Raw genomic sequence first — 19,568 nt, 5'->3', positions numbered from 1 at the left:
CCGAGTAGACGCTGATGGGCTCCAAGACCGAGGCCGTGGTGAGGGCGAGCGCTCGGCCCAGGTGCCAGGCACGGTGCTAGCGCAGGGGGAAATGACGGTCTCACTCTAACGCGGTCTTAGCTTCCCTGGAAAGACCGAGAAGCTTACCCCAGCTGAGGGAAGGGAGGCCTCAACTCATCTCTTGAATAGCTCTCTAAAGAATGTCTCCTTTCCATTCTCCTGGCTAATTGCATTGGTTCAGGTCCTCACCACTGATCTCTATTTATACCTGAATTTGATTCAGTGGATTAGTATTGAGCCCTTCCTTTCTTTGGCCTTGCTACACGGCAAGCGGGATCTTAGTTCTCTGACCAGGGATCCAACCAGCACCCCCTGCCTTGGTACACAGCGTCTTAGCTCCTAGACTGCCAGGCATGTCCCTGGAGTACTTTAAAGGCCCAAAGATGAGTGCAGGGCTCACAGACTAGCAGGGACTCTTCGATCTGAACTAGCAGCTCCAGGCAGGACGGTGACTTGATGACTGAGGTATGCGCACAGCCGTGTCCAGAGCACTCTGCAAAGGTCAGTTTGAGTTTTCAGTCTTATCTAGAGAGCCAGACAAGTGAGCTCCAAACTTCTCCCCATCCCGCAGATCAAGACCCATCCCAGCTCCTCTGATCTGGAGATCCAACACAGTTGGCCCTCCTTTTTGGAGTTTGGGGACTGCTGGAAATGCTGGGACTGAGGCTGAGCCTGCAGGGCTGAGTAGAACTTACCAAGCAGGTAAGGGGACACCTAGGTGAGGGTATGGTGTGCTTTGGAACAGAAAGCATCAGTATAGCTAGAGCTTGGATTCTAGGGGAGCCAAGGGAAGAAGCAAGTATGGCGTAAAAGGTGAGACAGAGTGGAGAATGGAAGATAGCAGGCTGGCCCAGGTTGTGAAAGGAGCTTCTTCCTGGCTCAGCAAACGGCCTGCTAGTCTGTGAACTTCCTAGGCTCTGCTCAGGGAGCTTGTATTCACCCTGTCAGCCCAGCTCAAATGTCAGTCCCTATGAGTCATAATCACATACTCGCCTGGTCCATCAGAGCTCAGATGTACCTCTATGATAGCCCTTTCTACACTGGGGGCTGCCCTGAAAGAATGCACAGGCTGCCCACTGCACAAGGATGTTCAGCTGTGGCCATGAGTAGGGGCTGAACCGTGTTCTGCTGGCTGCAGTGTGTCCTGGAGTGGGCGCCACATCATTTGTCCAAGAGCAGGTTACCTTTTTCTACTGTGTACAAAAGCTTCATGTGCTTAGTTGCATCCTTGTCCACATTAGACCATACTTATTTGCTAAAATTTTGCCAACAAGACACGCACACCCAATGCTCCATATTATCAACAGTCATACATCAGTCATTTTTTGCCTTTCTCCTTAGGGTCAAAATCAGTGCTCACAATTATTTATTGGGGGAACAAATGAATGCACATATCTGATAGGATGACCATTCTCTTGAAAATGTGCCTGTTTCAGCTTAAATCAGTCCAACTGTGACTTACCGGGTGTACATGTTTTCTTCTGGACACATCTCACATGCTCTCATGGACTCACAGATGCTTCATCTTCTTTGTCTTGGAAGAGACCTAGAACACACTGTGTCAGGAACACGTGGCTTCAATTTCTTCCCATCCCCCAATCTTTCTCACTGTGTCCTTGCTGACTGTAGGTAAGTCCCAGGTATACCAGGACCGTGGTGTACTCCTGTCATGCTGTTGACAAGGTGAAAATCCATCTTTGTTTCTTTAAGAAAAGTTGTTTGTTTTTTTTTTTTACTGTAATGTGCATCTTGTGGGATCTTAGTTCCCTGACCAGAGATTGAACCCAGGCCCTCAGCACTGAAAGTGCAAAGTGCTAACCACTGGCCAGCCAGGAAGTTCCAAAAATCCATGTTTGAATCAGGATTTTCAGAGTATCTTCTCTCTTGCACATTCAGTCCAGAAAAGAAATCAAATGGATGATATTATGGGCTGAATCCTGTCCAAAATATGTGAAGTCCTAATCCCCCAGGACCTCCAGATGAGACCTTATTTGAACATAGGGTCTTTACAGAAGAAATCGAGTTAGAAGGAGGTCATTTGGGTGGGTCTCTAATCCAGTATGCTCAGTGTCCTTATAAAAAAGGGGAAATTTGGACAGAGTATAGGAAGAATTTCATGTAAAGATGAAGGTAAAGATGTGGGTGATGTTTCTATAAGCCAGGGAACACCAAATATTGCCAGGGAACCACCAGAAGCTAGGATGTTGCTGTTGAATTTAACAAGAATGTGAGAAACCTAGACAGTGTATTAAAAAGCAAGACATCACTTTGCCAACAAAGGTCCATCTAATCGGAGCTTTGGTTTTTCCAGTAGTCATGTATGGATGTGAGAGTTAGACCACAAAGAAGGTTGAGCGCCAAAGAACTAATGCTTAACAACTATGGCGCTGGAGTAGACTCTTGAGAGTTCATTGGACTGCAAGAAGATCAAACCAGTCAGTCCTAAAGGAAATCAACCCTGAAAATTCATTAGAAGGACTGATGCCAAAGCTGAAGCTCCCATACTTTGATGAGAAGAGCTGACTCATTGGAAAAGACCCTGATGCTGGGAAAGATTGAAGACAAAAGGAGATGGGGTGGGTCGGGGGGTGCAGCAGAGGATGAGACAGTTAGATAGCATCACCAACTCAAGGGACATGAATTTGAGCAAACTCCCAGAGGCAGTGAAGGACAGAAGCCTAACTGTGCTGCAGTCCATGAGATCGAAGGGTCAGACACAACTTGGCAACTGAACACACACACGCACACAACCTCTGATGAAAGGCTTCTCCCCTCTTGTGATTCTCCAGAAGAAGTTGTGGTAAAGAGATCAAGTTTGATCTGAAGTGTCCTGCCCTCATGCAACCAATCAAGGATCTATGGAGGAATATCTGACCCCTGAGACAGGAGGACTAGCAGCCAGTGCAAATCCTGGTCCTTTTATGGTTGATACCCACCCTCGGTACGGTACTCCGAAAATCTGCTGGCACCACACAGCAGGGAATAACTAGTTAAACACAATGATCGTCAAAGTTACTTTCATATCATATAAGAAATTTTTCTTTTTAACATTAGAAGTTTCTGTATTGTGGGGCTTCCCGGGTGGCTCAGTGGTTAAAGAATCCACCTGTTAATGCAGAAGACACGGGTTTGATCCCTGATCTGGGAAGATCCCACATGCCATGGAGCAACTAAGCCCATGGAGAACCAGAGCCCAGAACTCTAGAGCCCAGGAGCTCCAACTACTAAAGCCCACACACCCTAGAGCCTGTGCATTGAGAAGCCTGCCCATGGCCACTAGAGATTAGCCCCCGCTCTCCAAACTAGAGGAAAACCCACAGAGCAACAAAGACCCAGCACAGCCAAAAATAAGTAAATTTTTTTTTAAATTCTGTATTTTTTAAATACTCCCAGCTGTCAACTGTGATAAGTTACCTTACATTTTGAGACCAGGTTTGTTCCACCTTGAGGATTCTGAAATAATCCACGTTAATCACTTATCAGCACTTCTGAGTCATTCATGATCTATAACGGCTCAAAGAAACTTCCTCAAAGATTGAGTTTGTTTTAAATGCTTCACACATTTTCTTCTAGTGTGTTCCAATTCTTCCCTCCTGAATCACGGTTTAAACAGAAGGCAGAAATAGTACCTAAGATCTTTATGTAATTTTCTTATTCATCTGTTCCCGGCTATTTTCATAAACTTTGTTATTTGAAAACTACACACAGAAGAGAGCCAAGATTTCATTTTAAATTAAAAAAAAAAATCCTTCTGTGATTTTTTCTTCTTGGGGGACTATCCAGGCGGCATGTCTCATCTGGAAATTGTCACTCCCATCTGAATATTAAGGTGACATTGCTTCTTGCAACAAATTACTGTCAACTTTCTTTTTCAGGGCATCTCTCAAGAAGACCTTCTCTTGCGCCTGCTGGAATGTGATGTTATCATTTATAACATCACTGAGAACCCCCAGCAAGCGGAGGAAGCCATCTGGGCAGTCTCTGGTCAGTGAGATGCACCCTTGATCTCCAGGGGTGGGACTTTCATGCCATATACCTTACCAAAGAGCCATCCCAGGAACACCAGGCAAATTAGAACCAGGGGAGAACTGATCTGAAATTTACCTAAAACAGGAAGTGAGATCAAACTAGTGGATGTGCCTATGGATAATGTTACAACATACCCAGAGGCATATGAAAATATTTAAGAGTTTATGTGAGCAAGAATCAATTCATACTGGGAATTCCCTGGAGGTCCAGTGGTTAGGACTGTGTGCTTTCACTGCCAAGAGCCCGGGTTCAAATCCTAAGATCCCCATGGCTAGGCAGACAAAAAAAAAAGAATCTATTCATGTTGGGCAGCACCAAATTCCAAGTGGTTAGGAGATCCACTAACAGAAACTAGGGGCAAGACTGAGAAAACCCAGAAGCAAGGCAATTATTTGACTGGCTACAGCTTAAGTAGTAGTCGCCCAGTCATGTCCGACTGGGAGAAGGCAATGGCAACCCACTCCAATACTCTCGCCTGGAAAATCCCATGGACGGAGGAGCCTGGTAGGCTGCGGTCCATGGGGTTGCTAAGAGTCGGACACAACTGAGCGTCTTCACTTTCACTTTTCACTTTCATGCATTGGAGAAGGAAACGGCAACCCACTCCAGTGTTCTTGCCTGGAGAATCCCAGGGACGGGGGAGCCTGGTGGGCTGCCGTCTATGGGGTTGCACAGAGTCGGACACGAATGAAGCGACTTAGCAGCAGCAGCAGCAACATGTCCAACTCTTTGTGACCCCATGGACTGTGGCCTGCCAGACTCCTCTATGGAATTCTCCAGGCAAGAAGAAATTCCCTTCTCCAGGGGATCTAACTGACCCAGGGATCGAACTTGGGTCTCCCACATCGCAGGCAGATTCTTTACCATCTAGGTGACCAGGGAAGAGAAAAGCCAGAAGCATGCAATTATTTGATTGGCTGCAGCGAAAGCATTTCCCTTATTTGGGAGGGTCTATCGACTATTTGTGATTAGTTTCTTTAGGTTTGGGTTTGCTCATCGAGGCTGCTAAGGTGCTAGGGCCACCTCAGTCTAATGGCTTCCTTGCTAAATTAATTTAGCAACAGGTACTCCTGAAGGAGAGAATTTTTTAAATTGAAGGATAGTTGATGTGGTGGTTTAGTCACTAAGTTGTATCCGACTCTAGTGATCCCATGGACTGTAGCACGACAAACTCCTCTGTCCACAAGATTTTCCAGGCGAGAATATTAGAGTGGGTTGCCATTTCCTTCTCCAGGGGATCTTTCCAACCCAGGGATCGAACCCAGGTTACCTGCACTGCAGGATTCTTTACTGTGAGCTACAGGGAAGCCCAAAATTGATGTAAAATATTATAAAAGTGTATAATGTTATGAGTCACAATTTTTGAAGGTTATACCCTACTTGCCATTATTATAAAATGTTGGCTGTGTTTCCTGTGTTGCACAATATATCCTTATAGCTTATTTTATACCTAATGTTATTGTTTAGTTGCTTAGTCGTGTCTGACTCTTTGTGACCCCATGGACTGCAGCACACCAGGCCTCTCTGTCCCTTACCATCTCCTGAAATCTGTTCAAGTTCATGTCCATTACATCGATGATGCCATCCAGCCATCTCATCCTCTGACGCCCTCTTCTCCTTCTGCCTTCAATCTTTCCCAGCATCAGGGACTTCTCCAATGAGTCAGCTGCTCACATCAGATGACGAAAATACTGGAGCTTCAGGTTCAGCATCAGTCCTTCCAACGAGAATTCAGGATTGACTTCCCTTAATATTGACTGGTTTGATCTCCTTGCTGACTACGGGACTTTCAGGAGTCTTCTCCAACACCACAGTTGGAAGGCATCAATGCTTTGGTGCTCTACCTTATTCATGGTCCAGCTCTCACAACCGTACGTGACCACTGGGAAGACCATAGCCTTGACTTTACCTAATAGTTTGTACCTTTTAATTCCCTACCCTTATCTAGCCCCTCCCTCTTCCCTTTCCCCACTGGTAACCACTAGTTTTTTCTCTAGTTCTGTGAGTCTCCTTCCTTTTTGTTATATTCACTAGTTTGTGTATTTTTTAGATCCCACATATAAGTGATATTAGACAGTGTTTGTCCTGCTCTGTCTGACTCATTTTACTCAGCATAGTAAGTCTATCCATGTTGTTACAAATGGCAAAATGTCATTCTTTTTTTATAGTTGAGCAGTATTCCAATGTCGGAGAAGGCACTGGCACCCCACTCCAGTACTCTTGCCTGGAGAATCACATGGACGGAGGAGCCTGGTAGGCTGCAGTCCATGGGGTCGCTAGGAGTCGGACACGACTGAGCGACTTCACTTTCACTTTTCCCTTTCATGCATTGGAGAAGGCAATGGCAACCCACTCCAGTGTTCTTGCCTGGAGAACCCCAGGGACGGGGGAGCCTGGTGGGCTGCCGTCTATGGGGTCACACAGAGTCGGACACGACTGAAGCGACTTAGCAGCAGCAGCAGCAGCAGTATCCCAATGTACACAGACAAATATCTATCTATCTATATGAATTCTTCTTTATCCCTTCATCTGTTGAAGGACTTTAGACTGCTTCCATATCTTGGCTATTGTAAATAATGCTGCTGTGAACAGGGGGTACATGTATCTTTTTGAATTAGTGTTTTTGTTTTTTCAGATATAGACCCAAGAGTGGAACTGTTGGGTCATATGATAGTTCTATTTTTAGTTTTTTGGGAAACTTCCACACTGTTTTCCACAGCAGCTGCACCAGTGCACATTGCTGGCAATAGTGGGCAAGGGTTCCCTTTTCTCCACATCCTCGCCAGAACTTGTTACTTGCTGTCTTTTGGATTACAGCCATTCTAACGCATGTGAGGTGATATCTTACTGTGGTTTTGATTTGCGTTTCCTTAGTGATTAGCGATGCTGAGCATCTATTCATGTGTTTGTTGGTCATTTGCATTTCCTCTTTGGAAAAATATCTGTCCACTTCTGCACATTTTAAAAATTGTGTTGTTGGTTTTTTTGATGTTGAGTTGAATGAGCTGTTTATATATGTTGGACATTAACCCCTTATTGCTTTTACATTTGCAAATAGTTTCTACCCATTAGTACATTGGCTTTTCAGTTTGTTAGTGGCTGTGCAAAAGCTTTTAAATTTAATTAGGTCCCATTTGTTTATTTTTCTTTTATTTGCTTTGCTTTAGGAGACAGATCAAAAAAAAAAAATACTGCTATAATTTATGTCAAAAAGTGTTCTGCCTATGTTTTCCTCTAGGAGTTTTATGGTTTCCAGTATTACAGTTAGGTCTTTAATCCATTTTGAGTTAATTTTTACATATGATGTTAGGGAGTGTTCTGAGTTCATTCTTTTACATGTAGCTGTCCAGTTTTCCTAGTGTCATTTATGGAAGAGACTGTCTTTTTCTCCATTGGGTATTCTTGCCTCCTTTGTCGAAGACTGACCATAAGTGTATGGGTTTATTTCTGGGCTGTCTAGTCTATTCCACTGGTCTGTGTGTTCAAAGAATAGAATATTTTTAATCATTTAAAGAAATGAAACATTAACATTCAAAATTTAACCTTTATTCATTCTACAGACACTGCTCAAGGAGGTGGGGTTGAATGTATTGGGAAGATACAAAGACAAATAAAAGGGATACCTCAAGACTTTTGTAGGCCCACGGGAGAGCTAAGGGACTCAGGAGAAACTTTTGTGCAGGACAGAGAATGGCATGTTGATACAAAAGGTGTCACAAGATAGATGTGACTTTAGGAGAAGAGGAATTATTTCTAACTCTGCGGATTCGATTCAGTTCAACAGATGTTCCCTGATAGCAGGGGTTGGGAAGGGGTTGCAGAGAACACTTGCATGTTTTAAATGTTTTGAAAAAAGTAATAAACTCTAAGGAACAAAGTGATGTTTAGCAATTTTGTGCTTTGTAATTCATATCCTTATTAAATCCAGAGCAACTGAGCTTATTTGAATTGTCATTCTAGACCAGGAGGACAGCGAAAAAGACACGAGCACCTTGCTTTGCAGTATTTTTTACTTTTATGTTAGGTGCTTCCCTGGTGGCTCAGACTGTAACGAATCTTCCTGCAATGCAGGAGACCCAGGTTCTATCCCTGGGCTGGGAAGATCCCTGGAGGAAGAAATGGCTACCCACTCCAGCATTCTTGTCTGGAGAATTCCATGGACAGAGAAGCCTGGCAGGCTATATAGTCCATGGGTCACAAAGAGTTGGACACAGCTGAAAGACTATCACTTACACTTCAATATCTTCATTTTTGGCAGATTAGTCCAGGAGTCAGCAGACTTTTTCTGTAAAAGGCCAGGTTCCTGGCTTTTCAAGCCAACTTCTCTGCCATTGTAGCACAAATGCAACTATAGACAAAAAAGTAAATGAATGAACTGGGTTCCAATAAAACTTAAAAATATATATATATTTATTTATTTGGCTGCTCCAGGTCTTAGTTGCAGCATGGGGGATCTAGTTCAAAGATCAAGCCCAGGCCTCCTGCTTTGGAAGCACGGAATCTTATCCACTGGCCCACTAGGGAAGCTCCATTCAACAAAACTTTATTTACAAAAACAAGCAGTACCTTGCCAACCCCTGAATAAGAAAATAGAAAAACTGTATTTTGGCTTATGTTCAAAGAAATGGAATGAAGCTTCAGGAATATCTGTACCATATTCAGAGAAATAATGATGGGAAAGTACTCTCTCTGGGTTGTGCGGAAGTCCTCAGGAGCTTAGAATGTTTGATTTCTCATTTATCACTGTGGGCCTAAGTTTCATTCAGATACAAATCAAAAACATGAGCAGTGTGTCATATTTCAGAACAGAGCTTTATAATTGCCTACTCCCCACATTTTGTCCCTTTGCAAATATCGACAGATGATGTATAATTGCACCACCTAAAATAATAATCAGACCTAATGTTTACTGAGTTCTCATTTTGTGCTGGTCTTTGGAAATTGATTTTTTCTGTTTAATACATACTCAGAGTTTTCTTTAAATTTTAATTCTTTTCTGCTATAAAACCTGGACGTATTTCAAAAATTTAAAAAAGCACAGGAGGATTTAGAAGAAAAAAAAATTTCGTGCATTTCTTTCCCATCCCATCCTTACTCCCCCAGAGGAACCTCATTTAACCCACTTGTTCCTTTTAATACACACACACACAAAAATGCCTGCACTGATGTCCTTTGATTATGAATTTTAGACATTAACCACTGACTTCCTGCTATAACAGATGAGCCTCAGCACCTTGTAGGATCCCTCTCACTAATCATCACGGGAACATGGTAGGTTTGATAGGGTGGCCTCAGCTTGCAGAGGCTTGGAGTGGGGTTTCAGGTCCCGGCCAGAGATTGAGGTCAATCGAGGTGGTGAGAGCATCTAGTCCTAGCCACTAGACCAGGGGTCAGTGACAAGGCCATGGCCCCTTGGCTTTGCAGAAATGAATTCCCATGAAGATGGAGAGTAGTGAAACAAGTAAAATGCTTATTAGGAGGAAAGAGTACAAGTAAGTGTGGATAGACACAAGTGGAATCATTTTGATTCGCCAGATTCAGAGTCCATATTTGGTGTATCTCAGGATCCTCCCATGTGTTCGTGCACATCTCTCAGCCAAGATGGAATCCACCGAAGAGGCCCATGGGTAGTGAGCATCACTTACTGCAGTGTGGTGCCCCCTCCCTTTCTGACCTCCAGGGAGCCTTTCTGTGCATCCTGTGCATACTAAGGGAGGTCTCCTGACTTCAAGAATGAGAAAAATAGGTGGTCTCTTATCTAGAGGCACTTGGACAGCGAGGAGATCAAACCAAGTCAGTCCTAAAGGAAATCAGTTCAGTTCAGTTCAGTTGCTCAGTCATGTCCGACTCTTTGAGACCCCATGCACTGCAGCATGCCAGGTCTCCCTGTCCATCACCAACTCCCAGAGTTTACTCAAACTCATATCCATTGAGTCAGTGATGCCATCCAACCATCTCATCCTCTGTCGTCCCCTTCTCCTCCTGCCTTCAGTCTTTCCCAGCATCAGGGTCTTTTCAAATTAGTCAGTTCTTTGCATCAGGTAGCCAAAGTATTGGAATTTCAGCTTCAGCATCAGTCCTTCCAATGAATATTCAGGACATTTCCTTTAGAATGGACTGGTTGGATCTCCTTGCAGTCCAAGGGACTTTGAAGAGTCTTCTCCAACACCACAGTTCAAAAGCATCAATTCTTCAGTGCTCAGCTTTCTTTATAGTCCAACTCTCACATCCATACATGACTACTGGAAAATCAACCCTGAATATTCATTGGAAGGACTGATGCTGAAGCTCCAATACTTTGACCATCTGATGCAAAGAACCAATTCATTGGAAAAAGACCCTGATCGTGGGAAAGATTGAGGGCAGGAGGAGAAAGGGGTGACAGAGGATGAGATGGTTGGATGGCATCACCGACTCAGTGGACATGAGTTTGAGCAAACTCAGAGAGATAGTGAAGGACAGGGAAGCCTGGCGTGCTGCAGTTCATGGGGTAGCAAAGAGTAGACATGACTTAGCAACTGAACAACAACATCGGATCACAGAGAACAAATTTCCAACTCTTTGCCCCAGGGACCCATCTATCGCCTGCCCCAGGTTCTCAAACTTTGATACCACAATTCTTTTCATGGGGAACTCTTCGGTGGCTCAGCAGTAAAGAATTCGCATGCCAGTTCAGGAGACTCAAGAGACTTGAGTTTGATCCTGGGTTTGGGAAGATCCACTGGAGGAGGAAATGGCCACCCACTCTGGTATTCTTGTTTGGAAAATCCCATGGACAGAGAAGCCTGGTGGGCTACAGTCCATGGATTGTAAAAAGTCAGACACGACAGTGAGTTCCACTCCACTCCAATGCTTAGATGTGTGAAGAGCCCTCCTGGAAAATAACAAACCTTTTGGATACCAAATACTCATGGGTCCAATCCACCACTATTCTAAATTCCAGTGTCTACATATTGTTCATAATCAAGCATTGAGGTGTTACCAAAACCTTCCACCCACAGCCCCTAGCCACAGCTCATGGACTGCTCTATCCCAGCCAGGGACAGTTCGGGGGGTGAAAAATTACTTCTTTCCACAAGGACTTAAGCTGAATAGCACTGCTTTATGTGAAATCATGAGAGGGCCTGGTCCCTTTAAAAAAAAAAAAGATTGAAATAATGCTATTTATAGCAACATGATGGACCTAGAGAATATCATACTAAGTGAAGTAAGTTAGAGAAAGACAAATATCACAAGATATCACTTATACATGAAAGCCTAAAAAATGTAAATGAATTTATTTACAAAGTAGAAATAGACTCACAGACACAGAAAAGAAACTTATGGTTATGGATTGGTGGGGGGTGGATAACTTAAGAGTTCAGGATTAACATGTACACACTATTATATATAAACTAGATGAACAACAAGGATCTACTGTATAGCACAGGGTTCCGTAGTCACAGTCTTATAATAACCTATAATGGAAAAGATTCTGAAAAAAAAAAAGAATTTATAGATATAGATTTTGTTTTATTTTTAGTTGCTAAGAGTATCCAACTCTTTGTAACCGCATGGACAATAGCCCACCGGGCTCCTCTGTCCATGGGATTTCCCAACCAAGACTAGCGTGGGTTGCCGTTTCCTTCCCCAGGGATCTTCCCAACCAGGGGATCAAACCTGCATCTCCTGCATTGGCAGGTGGATTCTTTACCACTTGCCACCAGGGAAGCTGTATAGGTATAGATGGATACAACTGAATCACTTTGCTGTACATCTGAAGCTAGCATAACATTGAAAGTTAGCTATATTTAAATTTTTTTTCAAGATTTTTAAAAAACAGGCCTAGCCTTCTGATTCAGGCCTCCCACTCCACTCTCCATGAAGCCCGAGAAGAGACATAGTGGGGACCACAGGCCAGACAACCAGGCTTCTAGAACTGGACTCTGTCCCACGGCTTCATTCCATGACTCTGGGCAAATGGGAAGTGTGCTTCCCTTCCCTTTTCTATAAAAACAGAGCTGTTAGCATCTACCTCCTGATGGTAAGAATTCAGTGCATGTGTGTGTTAGTTGCTCAATCTTGTCTGACTCTTTGCAGCCCCATGGACTGTAGCCTGCCCGGCTCCCCTGTCCATGGAATTCTCCAGGCAAGAATACTGGAGTGGGTTGCCATGCCCTCCTTCAGGGGATTTTCCCAACCCAGGGATTGAACCCAATCGCCTGCTTTGAAGGCAGATTTCTTACCATTTGAGACACCAGGAATTATTTACTAAAGCCCATGAATTGTTGCCATTCATGCCCTGGTGGCTCGGTCAGTAAAGAATCTGCCTGCAATGCAGGAGACGCATGTTCCATCCCTGGGTCAGAACGATCCCCTGGAGGAGGAAATGGCTGCCCACTCCAGTATTCTTGCCTGGAGAATCCCATGGACAGAGGAGCCTGGCAGGCTACAGTCCATGGGGGTCGCAAAGAGTAGGACATCAACTAAGCGACTAAAACACCACCATGTCAGCTTTAATTACTAGTATCACGGGCCCTCCTAAAGGTGGAAGCACACCGCTGCAGGCCAGGGAATAGGAAGGGGCTGGACTGTGAGCTGGGCGCTGAGGAAGTCGGATGGCTGGAGGGAGGCGGCCGGGAGCAGAGACTAGGAGGGGCAGTGAGGCGTCAGAGGGGGCGCCCCCTGGTGTTAAGTCGCTGCTTGAAAGAGAAGTCACTTCAAGTCAGACTGGTAATGAAAAGTGCACAGCATTTTAACACGTTTTGCATGGATCCAAGTAACCACTCCGCTTTTTGGCTCCGCAGCCCTGAATGAAGAAACCAGCCATTTCGAAAAGCGGAAGGTGTTTATTTTGGTCTCCACGGTGATGACCTGGGCGCGGTCCAAACCCCTGGACCCGGTAAGTAGTGCGCTAGCTTTTCTTCTGTGCAGCATTGCTGCCTCCGTACCTTGTAATCCGCACGTGGAAGGAGCTTTCTACAGTTTTCAATGTGCTTACACTCCTGAACTCTGCCCCTTAATAAGCACTCCGCAGCGTTCATGGACAGGGAAGCCTGGTGTGCTGCATGTTAGCCTAGGGTTGCAAACAGTCGGACAGGACTGAGCGACTGAACTGAGAGTTCATGGGCTCCAAGCCACTCCATTCCAAGGAGCCACGTTGTTTTAGAAGGCCCTGAGAAAGAAGAGGAAAATGCTGCCTGTCCAACTATAACAAACCTTATCACTTTTTATTTTAAATGTATTAAAAGCGTGCTCTTTTAGACTTAACCTGTACCTATATTTTTATCGTGTATATTCCCATGCATACATTAAAAGGGAAAATATAAGCAAATACAAAATATAAGCAAAAATATAAGCAAATTCAGTGGTTCTAGTATTCCCCAAACTTCTTCAAACTCAGAGTTCAGGGGCTTCCCTGGTGGTCCAGTGGCCAAGACTCCACACTCCCAATGCAAGGGTTTGATTCTTGGGCTGGTGCAGTGGTCAAGAATCTGCCTGCCAATGCAGGAGACCCAGGTGACACAGATTCGATCCCTGGGTAGAGAAGATCCCCTGGAGGAGGAAATGGCAACCCGCTCCAGTATTCTTGCCTGGGAAATCCCATAGACAGAGGAGCCTGGCAGGCTACAGTCTGTGGAGTTGCAAAGACTCAGACACGACTGAGCACACACTTTCCTATAAAGCTGATATCATCAGACTTGTCCGCTGGTATCAGATTTTGCTGCTTTGTCTCCATGCCTCTGTGCCTGTGAACTGCCTTTTCATCCCAGTACTGAATCACACTATAATCTTTGAAAAGACATCCTAAAAGGCAATTAGACCAACATGCGTAGTACCTAAGTCAGTATAAAGATGATATGCGCTCAAGGCGACCCCAAGGTGACCCGGGCTCCAACGAGGACTGCACGGCGGATGCTTCCTGGCTGAGCATGTTGTGATAAGCCAGTGATGACAGGACACATTCCAATCTCAGAGATGTTAAAATGGGGAGGGAAAAAGGCACGTGTTAGACTCAGTGGAATGCTTTATTTATAACAAGGAAGTATTTACGCATTTATCACACTCCTTGCGTCAGAGGTCATTTATTTGTTTAATTCTCTCTCCCTCAGTGGACGCAGAGGTCCTCGAGGGCAGGAACCGGAGGGTTTCTGTCCGTTTCTTGTGAATCTCACTCACCTCCTCCACTTGGTTGCCATCGCCTCAAGGAGCAGGCCTGTCACTTTATTCCTGTTGGAGTTCCAACCCTCAGAGTATCTAGTAAAGCGTCTGCTACAAAACAGTCATTGGTCACTTGACTGGCTGATCATTTCACTGGCTTGATTGATTGTCCTCACTCCTTCAGTTATTAACAAACTCATACAGACTTAAGCAAAACGGGGGTTTATTGACTCATAACTGGGTAGTCAGACCATGGGCTTCAGGTTCAGCTGTATCTAGGGGCTTAAACAGTGCTCAGAACTAACCTACTCTTTCTCTCCCTTCAATTGCTTCTTTTCTCCTCTAGGCTTATTCTTGGGTAAGGTCTCCACTCCTTCTGGCCCCCAGGAGCTCCCAGGCTTATATCCCTAGAGCTTACTTCTCTTCTCCCTTTAGGCCATATCCCTTCCCAGCTCTGGAATATGCCATTCTTCCAGGTCTTACGTCACAGGCCTAACCATGAATCAGTCACTGTGACTGGGGGAATGGAGAACTCTGATTGACCAGACCTGGGATCATGTACCTACATCTAGAGGCAGGAATGATCAGCCTCCTGAACTAAATAGGCCAAGAGTGGGGAAGAGATGGTTCCTCCAAAGAAAATATGGGGAAATGGCTCCAGTGTTAGCTTCTGTGTCCCTTTGGCATGTTCTCATCCTCCCACCATGGTTTTTTTTTTTTTTTTTAAACGATTTTTTGTTGTTGTTCAGTCACTCAGTCATGTCCGACTCTTTGCGACCTCATGGACTGTGGCCTCCCTGTCCTTCACCATCTCCTAGAGTTTGCTCAAACTCATGTCCTCTGAGTCGATGATGCCATCCAACCATCTCATCCTCTGTTGCCCCCTTCTCTTCTTTCCCTCAGTCTTCCCCAGCATCAGGGTCTTTTTCAGTGAGTCAGCTCTTTGCATCAGGTGGCCAAAGTATTGGAGCTTCAGCGTCAGTCCTTCCAATGGTTATTCAGAGTTGATTTCCTTTGGGATTGACTTGTTTGATCTCCTTGCCGTCCAGGGGACTCTCAAGAGTCTTCTCTAGCACCACAACTTGAAAGCATAAATTATTCAGTTCTCAGTCTTCTTTATGCTCCAACTCTCACATCCATACATGACTACTGGAAAAACCATGTCTTTGACTTTATGGACCCCTGTCAGCTAAGTGCTGTCTCTGCTTTTCAACATGCTGTCTAGGTTTGTCATAGATTTTCTTCCGAGTAAGCATCTTTTAATTTCGTGGCTGTAGTCACAGTCCACAGTGATTTTCAAGCCCAAGAAAATAAAATCTGCTGCTGTTTCCTCATTTTCTCCATCTATTGGCCATGAAGTGATGGGACCAGATGCCATGATCTTAGTTTTTTGTATGTTGAGTTTTAAGTCAGCTTTATCACTCTCCTCTTTCACCTTCATCAAGAGGGTCTTTGGTTTCTCTTTGCTTTCTGCCATTTGAGTGGTATTATCTGCATATCTGAAGTTGTTGATACTTCTCCCGGCAGTCTTGATTACAGCTTGAGCTTCACCCAGCCCGGCATTTCTCATGATGTGCTCTGCATATAAGGTAAATAAGCAGGGTGACAATATATACAGCCTTGACATACTCCTTTCTCATTTTGAACCAGTCTGTTGTTCCAACTCCAGTTCTATCCAGTCATGTGGCCACACCCAACTGCAAGGAAGCCTGGGAGATGCCGTCTAGCTCTGAGCCCAGGAAGTCAGCTGAGTCCAGCCTCCTCAGGGAAGGGCTCATCCCTAACGAAGGGAGACTTAAGCAAGATGCAGCCTTCGTCCCTCTGGGGATGCTGTCGTGCCTGGCTCTGACACCTGAAACTGCTGCTGACATCTTCTGTGCCTGAAGAGGAAGGCCACACCCTGAGGGCCACAGGCTGAAAAAGGCGTCCAGAGGGCAGAGAAGACGCCCATCGCACGACACCTGGAGGCGCTCCATTTGGGGATGTTACTCATGGGAAACAATGCCTCCTCGCACTTTTGAGGACATTTTGAGTTCCAGTTTTTGTTATTTGTAGCCAAAAACATCTAAACAAATACAAAACTGCATTTAGTTCAGTTCAGTTCAGTTGCTCAGTCGTGTCTGACTCTTTGCGACCCCATGAATCGCAGCACGCCAGGCCTCCCTGTCCATCACCAACTCCCGGAGTCCACCTAAACCCATGTCCACTGAGTTGGTGATGCCATCCAACCATCTCATCCTCTGTCGTCCCCTTCTCCTGCCCCCAATCCCTCCCAGCATCAGAGTCTTTTCCAATGAGTTAACTCTTCGCATGAGGTGGCCAAAGTATTGGAGTTTCAGCTTCAGCATCATTCCTTCCAATGAACACCCAGGACTGATCTCCTTTAGGATGGACTGGTTGGATCTCCTTGCAGTCCAAGGGACTCTCAAGAGTCTTCTCCAACACCACAGTTCAAAAGCATCAATTCTGTGCTCAGCTTTCTTTATGGTGCATTTAAGATAGTTTTAATACAAAAGGGTAAGTAGAATAGAATATTTTCATTTGTAAATATTATACAATTTTAATAAGTTGGAGAATCTTAATATACCCAGGTTTTTCCCATAGTATCTGTTTTAGAAGTATAGGGACTTCCTCAGTGGTCCAGCAGTTAAGACTCCATCTTCCAATGCAGAGGGCACAAGTTTGATCCCTGGTTGCAGAACTAAGGTCCCACATGCCATGGGGTAACACCAAAAATTTAAAAATAGTAATAAAAGTATAGCTATGTATTTGGTTTTTTATACTGAGTGAAGGGGGGGACCAGAGATGACATTGGCTTAACCAGATAGCCCAGAAGAGCAGATGGGATCTGTCATCACACATACGGACCAGGTGGGAGAAAGAGAATAATGACCAGGGGGGAAAGAGTCCAGCAAGTGATCCACACGGGGAGTCAAACACAATGACCAATTAAAAAGAGGGTCCCCCAGAGTCTTAGCGGACAACAGGTTCACCCAAAGTCCTTGAAGAAAAGGGAGATGACTACAGAGTCAGTTCTCTGCTTCCTATGAAGATGAGGCCTATCAGTGAGCCTGTTGATTGTAATGAGGTGTTAATAAGGCAGGCAGTTTCCAGAAATGGCAACACACATCAATACACAACAATAGAAGAGTCCTGGTTTTATGCCGACAATACAGCGACTCATCACTTACTGGAAGAGCGACTGATACAAATGGTTGCAAGAGACTAGAACCTGTATGAAAGATGCAAGTTTAAAAGACATTTTATTTGTCATTTGTTTGTAACATGGCAAATTTAAGGACTAGAGGGAACATAGCCCCACAATTGGTAGGGAAGTTTCGAAATGTACAAACCAGATCTCAGTCCCAACCAGGAATTGGAGATGACAGCTCGAAGCCTGCAGCGCAGGATTGGCTAGACCTTACGGGCCCAGTGCAGCTGGCCAGAGAGGGTGGCCCAGTCTTAGTCTCAGAGTGCAGGGGAGACACTGGCTGGCTGTCCAGACCTGTGACCAGAGAACCAGGTCACCTGAAACGTAACTGTTTCTGTCACTGCCGTAAGGACTGAGGGTGCTACAAGGCCCAGAGGGCACTGGGCAGCCAGTCACAGGGAGCAGGAAGGTCAGTTCGGCAGGCTGGCCACCATGTCACTGTCACTAGGACCAGGGAGATGCTGGCACTCAGTCCATCCTGAAAGCAAAGCTGATTATAGATCTGCTGTGACTAGGATTGCCAGATGTAGCTACTAAAAATACAGGACACCCAGGTAAATTTAAATTTCAGATAAACTGCAAATAATGTGTCACGTAAGTGTATCTCATGCCCTAAGACATACTCATACTTGAAAAAATATTTGTTTATCTGACATTCAAATTTAGCTGGGTGGAGAAGGCAATGGTACCCCACTCCAGTACTCTTGCCTGGAGAATCCCATGGACGGAGGAGCCTGGTGGGCTGCAGTCCATGGGGTCGCCAGGAGTTGGACTCGACTGAGCGACATCACTTTCACGCATTGGAGCAGGCAATGGCAACCCACTCCAGTGTTCTTGCCTGGAAAATCCCAGGGACGGGGGAGCCTGGTGGGCTGCCATCTATGGGGTCGCACAGAGTCGGACACAACTGAAGCGACTTAGCAGCAGCAGCCTCTATTTTATCTGGCAGTCCTACATAGGAGTCCCTGGGTATATTTAAGAGGTCTGCTAATTAGATGACATGTGTTCATTGAGTATCTACTATGGACACAGAATTGGGGTGGACTAACTGGATCTTCCCCAAAAACTCACTCTTTCTCAGTCTTTCTCCCAGTAGTGTCCACCATGTCCACTGCTCACCTTCTCTCCCATCCATCCATCAGTCAGTTCATCACTCAGTTCTGTTAATTCCTCATCCGAAATGTCTCCTAAATCCATCCTGTTCTCATTGTATCTATGGGCTACCAGGATGGCCTCGGAACTGGCAGCTGCCATCACATCCTTCCAAGGCAGTCTCCAACAAACAGCTTAAGTGATCTTGTTCAAATATAATTCAGATCATGCTATTGTTGTTGTTGTTCAGTCGCTAAGTCATGTCTTTGTGACCCCATGGACGGCAGCATACCAGGCTTCCCTGTCCTCCATTATCTCCTGGAGTTTGCTCAAGTTCATGTCCATTAAGTCGGTAAGGTTATAGTCCTGCTTAAAATGCTGAAAATCCTCCATGCCTTCCCATGCCTTTAGGATGAATCTAAACTCCTTCACCTGGTCCACAAACCCTGGCAGCCTGGCACTGCCTACCTCTTCCTCTCCCAATCCCCAGCGTGGCTCCAGTCATTTCAGCCCTTCTTCCCATTTCCCAAACCTGCCAACAATTGTTATGCCTCAGGGTTCTCATCCTTGTGTTTGTTCTTCCTCTCTGATTAATTTTGGATAAGCCCTGGACTCAGATGCTTTTGTCCAGTTATTTATCTTAGAGCAATGTGATGTGATTGGAAGGCTTGATTAGACTGTATTTTTTGAAATCCTTGGACTTTCCTGGAGGTCCAGTGGTTAAGACTGTGTGCTTCCATGGCACGGGGCACTGGTTCAATCCCTGATCAGGGAACTAAGATCCCATATGCTGTGCAGCTCGGTCAAAAAAAAATATCAGAAATCCTACTCCAATTAGGACCTCTAAATCTGCATGGATTGGGGAGAAATCTGTACCATGGATTTCAGTTTCTCCGTTTATTCTACAGGAAGTTTTTGTTGAACTGTCCCTCCGAGGGACTCTAGGAGCGTGAGTTGTGGAGAGACCAAGTGATGAACAGCTCAGTGGACTGTCGGGAAATATTTTCCATTCCTGATTCTTAGGACAAACTGATAT

At 45.1% G+C, this 19,568-nt stretch overlaps 1 protein-coding gene across 1 annotated transcript in view; it reads left to right on the top strand.

Moving 5' to 3' along the window:
* AK7 (adenylate kinase 7) overlaps nt 1–19,568 on the top strand; it is a 68,991-nt gene that overhangs the window by 11,717 nt on the left and 37,706 nt on the right. The window contains exons 3-4 of the mRNA XM_010851392.1: nt 3,936–4,044; nt 12,876–12,970. Of these exons, the coding sequence (XP_010849694.1) occupies nt 3,936–4,044; nt 12,876–12,970 (204 nt within the window). The remainder of the gene's footprint in view (nt 1–3,935; nt 4,045–12,875; nt 12,971–19,568) is intronic.

This window comes from Bison bison, unplaced genomic scaffold (assembly GCF_000754665.1).
Source record: "Bison bison bison isolate TAMUID 2011002044 unplaced genomic scaffold, Bison_UMD1.0 scf7180017864302, whole genome shotgun sequence".
NCBI classification, from domain to species: Eukaryota; Metazoa; Chordata; class Mammalia; order Artiodactyla; family Bovidae; genus Bison; species Bison bison.
This window is presented reverse-complemented; position numbering and strand designations above follow the sequence as displayed.